At 39.0% G+C, this 6,159-nt stretch overlaps 1 protein-coding gene across 1 annotated transcript in view; it reads left to right on the top strand.

The window, feature by feature from the left end:
- LOC135215215 (uncharacterized) overlaps positions 1-3,258 on the top strand; it is a 16,604-nt gene extending 13,346 nt beyond the window's left edge. Inside the window, exon 2 of the mRNA XM_064249717.1 lies at positions 1-3,258. This exon is cut by the window's left edge and continues 571 nt beyond it. Within this exon, the coding sequence (XP_064105787.1) occupies positions 1,306-2,784 (1,479 nt within the window). The 5' untranslated portion in view covers positions 1-1,305 and the 3' untranslated portion in view covers positions 2,785-3,258.
- Positions 3,259-6,159: the final 2,901 nt, after the last annotated feature.

Genomic DNA, 6,159 nt, shown 5'->3' with positions numbered 1-6,159 from the left:
TGAGGTAGAAGGTCCTCCTTCCCCAGCAGGAGTGTGAGGGGTGATGTAGGGAGTCCAACAACGCCCCGCTGAGGCCTCCCCAGGACTTAGCCTCCTGCCCAGGACACATTACCCTAGCCCCTGTGGAACCGGGGATTTGCGACGCCATCTTCCTCCTCCGTGTATCTAGAATTAATCAACGGCATTAAATTGTGCTTCGGACACTGAACCAAATAAAAGGCTTTTATTTTTTCTCACAGATTTATAGTTTTCAATTGGACATTATTTTGCGTGTTTTACGATTACTGCCTTACGTGTTCTGCCGCCTAATAATAAACAGCCAAGCCTCAGGGCCCCTAAGTTGTTAAGAGCTACGTGGTTTGATTAAGGGATTGCCGATCATTCAGAAGTTGATTTTGTGCGTCAGTGTGATTTTTTTTAATCAACTCCAAAAACGCAGAAAAAAGGTGAAGGAAATATATGTCGAGCATCCAAGGATATCCAGAATTTAGCAAACTAATATTTCTGCCTAAAATCATTAGATTGTCAGACTTGCTTGACATCTATTAGACTTGGGATAAGGTATTCACATTATCTTACGCAGAGATACCTTCTGAACCCTGACGAGTGTGTTTATTTCAACACATGCTAGTGTTTATCGTCAAAATACAAGGTTGTAAATGTTCCAACACCGTTAATGATTTCTATGAATGTGAGATAAGAGGAAATTGTTGTTGGAAATTGAACAAGAGTGTGTATCCTGATTTATATATCTTTAAACTTTTTCTATTCTAAGTACTTTTCCATATTCAGAATTACAAACTTATAAAGATAATTTGTATTTGTGTAAAGTAAAAACTTTGAAAGGGAAAAACAAAAGAATAAAACAGGAAAAAGAAAAAAATTCGTTCTAAATTGAGGTGAACTGTCTGTATTAGCTGAGGCATCAAAGAAAAAGAGATACACGATAAAGGATTGAGGTGTGTCTTGCCTCCTATAGCTTCGACAAACACCCCTGAATAAACATCTCCACAGTCTCGAGAGCTCCCGCGTTAAATCGTCCCTTCTTTGCCTCTCGACTTTCTAGAGGAATTTGCTGACCATTCGTTCCACCTGTGTCTTGGGGGGCTTGTTTGTGCCCACACCGACGAGAAGAAAACGAAGAGAAGAAGACGGAAGGGAGCTTTTTATAGGACCTTTTCTACACGATACGAGATGATTCACCTGCTTCCCTCTACATAAAAGTGTTTGGAAGTTAATGGTGCCTTCAGATCAGGTCTAGATTTTTTTTATTGAGAGCTCAGCAAATAAAGAAAAGGAGTACAGATGTATTCTTTCCATCCATTTGAGGAGATGGACCTCAATTCAGATTCCAAAAACGGGGGCAAATACGCCCTACGGACGAAATCGATCATCAAAAGGATAGAATCGGAGAAGAACAGAGCTACAGTGAAGAGACGAGAGCCCAAGGAAAAACAGAAGCCTCCACCACTCAGCAAATACAGAAGAAAGACGGCCAATGCTCGGGAGAGAAACAGAATGAGGGAGATCAACGATGCCTTTTCCACTCTCCAGAAAGCTATTCCAGACCTTCCAGGCGCCGATACCGAGAAACTGACGAAGATCACAGTACTGAGATTAGCCGTCAATTACATCAACGCCCTGGCGAGTGTTCTAGACGAAGATCCGTTTGGTCCCACTGACATAGAAGATGTGAGGGAGCTCTGGTGTTTGGAGAATGCTCACATGGCCCGGCCTGAACACTGCGTGAGACCGGTCATAAGGTCTACCTCGAAAGTCACGGCAAACACAGGGAAATCGAGCAAAAGCTGCAATAACAACAAAAAATCAAATAGCAGCAGCGGCAATACTAATAAAAGTTCAAAACCCAGATCGCCATCACACGCAAAATCGGATAAGAAAAATACGATAGGTGGGAAACCACCGACCAAAAGAAGTAAACCGAAGACCAAAGGTAAAGTGTGCAAAACAGCGAGCATCGTCACAAGCAACGGTGCTTATATTACCCTGAAAAATGTCGCTCTGCAGACCCCACCAAACAAGCTGGGAAGACTGGCCAATAACGAACCTCTAATGATGTCCATGACAGTCAAGAGACCGAGACTGGAACCTGTAATCAGCTGTCGAGCGTCAAAGATCCCTCGTATGGAACCAACAACAGTACCTGCCTTAACCCTCAGTCAGCCTTTGATAGCTCTCACCCCCTGTGACCTAAGTTTGTCACATGTGCCATCTGCAGTACCAGGGCACGATACCCCAGAGCCTATGGCAGGTGCCACCCCGTTCACATACAAAGCAACCCCCACCGAGCCTCAGTTTTCCATGGCAGTCACTCCAAGTGAGCCTGTATCGTTAAACGTTACTTTCCAGGATCTGGACAGTCCCCTGGTCAGAAACGACGTTTTGCTGGAATTTCCAAAATACGGAGGATATATCAGCGATTCACTGAGCGGAGATTCGGCTTTTTCCAGCGAAGGATCCTCACCGCCCAGTCCTACCATCGGAATGCCAGTGATCTCAACACCAGTGCCCATTCCAATCGGTGACACTTCTCCCTCTGGCTCTTTCTCCTCCACCAGCGACTTTTCCGTCTGCGGGTCAACGTCGGATTGCGAGAGCGTCCTGACGACGCCTGTAGAGCTCGGGAGCCTCCTGGGTGACGAGCCCTTCGAAGAGGAGCTCGACCACCTGACGTCCAGCTTCGCCGAAGGAGACGACACTCTCAACCTTTTCCTTGCTCACACGTCTTCGAATTTCATTTGTACAGACATCGACGACTGTTGAAGTAACAGGCTTACTACCATCCTCAACATTCCATTAGTTTATTTATTACTGATATTGCTTACATATCAGCACTTGTTATTTTTTCCATGCTGTGCAATTTATTTTTGCATTGAAATATGAGAGCTGCTTTCTTATATATAAAGTCTAAGACAGATAGAAACTGATTCACCAATCTTACAACGAGGTTGTATATTGTTGGCAATATGTTTAAATTCTGGTCATGGATGTAAGAGTGATGTAAAAAAAATATATTTAAAAAAAAAGTTGTGATAGGTTCGATATGATTTTGTACAGTTAAAAGAGAAATGAACTTTGTTAAATAAAGACATTGGTTAAAATAAAAAGAATAAAAATTATACGTATTTTCTAAGAGTGAAATATACATATCAGCCTTCTGTGTTCAAATCTTGTACATAAGATATTTTCCAAAATGCTTTTATATGTAAATAAATGAAGCCTTTTTTGCAGAAGCCGTTTCTTTCCTTCCTTAGAGATGTGACCCTGGTAGAAACACGACCTAATTTGATACGGGAACGTGTCCGCAGCCTCCTAAAACCCAGCTGAAGTGACAAAAATAGAACCAAGATAGTACTTTACGGCACTGTTAAAGCCACCATTAACGATAAGTATTCACAGAGAACCTCCATAAAAACGCCCACGCGCGCATGCGCAACCCGAATACCCATCTACCCCCGTTTTAACAAAGTCGTACCTAAAGAAAAGGAGACTCGAGGGTTTCAGTTGATACAATCATCAGTGAACCAAGTAAAAAAGGCAAGAAAAACGGAGGGAAAGAAGTGAAAAACGACGAAAAACATCAGAAAAAGACACGAGAAGAACGCTCGCCAGATAGCGGCGTGTCAGACTGTGGTGATTTTCAGCCAGAGTAAATACATTAAAGAGACACCACGTCACCGCACGTCTTCCATATAAGTCCTGGCCTTTGCGTTTACGGTGATATATACAAATAGAGTATTATGCGCTGTTGAGTCACAGGAAACTTGAGGAAGACTCGGAAATGTTTAAGGTCGGGTCGAGTTCAAGTTACCGAAGTTGAGACTCGGTTTGTATTTTATTTTTAGAAATGGACGAGTCGTAGCAGCTTCGTAGAAGTGATTGGGGTATGTACTAGATGGAGAAACTACTTTCAACTCTTGAACAAATAAGATTTAGCCTTTGTTGTTAATATTATAAACTGCGTGTGTCTAAATTGCCAGGATACTTTTAATATTCTCATTTAACTAAACGTCTTAATTCACACCTTTTCTTTATAAAGTGATGATATTTCTTTTGCTCTTATCAGGGTACTAGGCAAGGGAGAAAAAATATTTAAGGAATTATACACATTTTTGTAGACTTCTAAGTAAACATCGGAAATGATTAATTGGAAGGAATAAAATGGATTATTTTTTAAGGTATTCGATATTGCTTGCAGTCAAGGCAAAAGCTACTTGTGCTGCAAGAGTAGATATTTTATTTAACTTGAAGGCTCAAAAATAACGAAAACTTGTAGTTAAATTGGGTTGCTGCCAGATTAGGAATAAAATAGAAATTGAACACTGAGATTTGTAGGAGGAATGTGAGGCACAGTTAAGTTAATAAGGATAAATGTGTGTGTGTGTGTATGTATGTATGTATGTAACAGTTTTATAAGGAGATTCCCTACTCATATAGAAACTTCTATATCTGGCACACATCTCTCTCTCTCTCTCTCTCTCGTCTCTCTGCTGCTCTCTCTCTACCTCTCTAATTATATTTATATATATAATCATTTAGAATATATATATATGATATATATATATCTATATATATATATATATATATATATATATTAATATATATCTAATATATATATATATATATATATATATATATATATATTATATATATATATATATATATATATATATATATATATATATATATATATATATATATATATATATGTGTGTGTGTGTGTGTGTCTGTCTGTGTATAGAGAGAGAGAGTAGGTGTGTATATACACAGATATAGCAGTTTCTATAAAAGAACAAAACTCTCGTATAAATCAATATAGCACAGTAGAAAAAGGTTAGGAACTTACTCACATTCCTGTATACAATAAACGAAAATCAATCAATCCGTGTCAAAAAAAATTTAAGAGCTATTTTCCGGAATCTGTCTCTCTCCTGAGAGACTAAGTAAAATAGAATACAAGAAATTATAGAAAAAAAGACTATGAACACTAAAATATCGATTCTACTATCAATGGAAAACATCCACTAGGGTCCATCCTATCTCAGGACTGAATATAACTTTAAACAAAAATCAACAACAGACACTTTATTCATGATCGTGGTTGTGTGAGTTTGTGTGTGTGTTTGTTTTTTTTATCTAAACCATCCCACCTAAGCAAGAGAGCTATTGATATAGAATTTCGAGCGTAGGCGAGAAGCGATATGCAGCTTTAGCAGCCCAAGAAAGTGACCTGCAAGTTGCAATAAAGATGAAAATCACGCCGCGCGATTGATTGCGCTTCATGTTTCACGGTCGCCTTGCGCTCTTGCGCGAGGACGGGGGACAGGCAGGCAGAAGTTGAATTTGATTTGTCCTTATTGGAGGTTATCTGGCATCCTCTAAAGAGAGAGAGGTCAAAGGAATGATGAAAAATACAGTGATTTGCTTCATTGGAGGTTATCTGGCATCATGAAGAGAGAGAGAGAGGGGGGTGAGGTGTCCAAGGAATGATGAAAAATACAGCGATTTGCTTTATTGAAGGTTATCTGGCATCATGAAGAGAGAGAGAGAGAGAGAGAGAGAAGAGAGAGAGAGAGAGAGAGAGAGGTCAAATCATGATGCAAAATAGAATTATTTGCTTTATTATGACATCACAGAAAGAGAGGGAGGGCGGGGGGAGAGAATTATTTGATAGGTAAACTGAATTATTAAAAAAAATAGAATCATTCTCTTTATTATGACAAAAAGAGAGAGACAGAGGGGGGGGGGAGAGAATAATTTGATAGGTAAACTGAATTATTAAAAAAAAGAATTATTTGCTTTATTGTGATATCACAGAGAGAGAAGGGGAGGGAGAATTATTTGATAGGAAAAATGAATTATTAAAAATATGATTGTAATTTATGACATCACAGAGAGAGAGGGGGAGAGAGGTTGATTTAATAGATAGGTAAAATGACTTATTAAAAATATGGTTATAATTAAGTGGAAAAAAAATTATACTGTAATTATAGATTATATTGGGCCATCAATAACAGCAAGGGTTATAGACAGGAGATCATAACAATGTTTATTTGCAAAAGGCAATATTTTTCTTGACAAGTCATGGTAAAGCCATTCTTCCGCATACCATTACCATATAGAAAACACTCCTTAAAA

Source organism: Macrobrachium nipponense, chromosome 5 (genome assembly GCF_015104395.2).
Source record: "Macrobrachium nipponense isolate FS-2020 chromosome 5, ASM1510439v2, whole genome shotgun sequence".
Lineage (NCBI taxonomy): Eukaryota > Metazoa > Arthropoda > Malacostraca > Decapoda > Palaemonidae > Macrobrachium > Macrobrachium nipponense.
The sequence above is the reverse complement of the archived record's forward strand: the minus strand, read 5'-3'. Positions and strand labels throughout refer to the sequence as shown.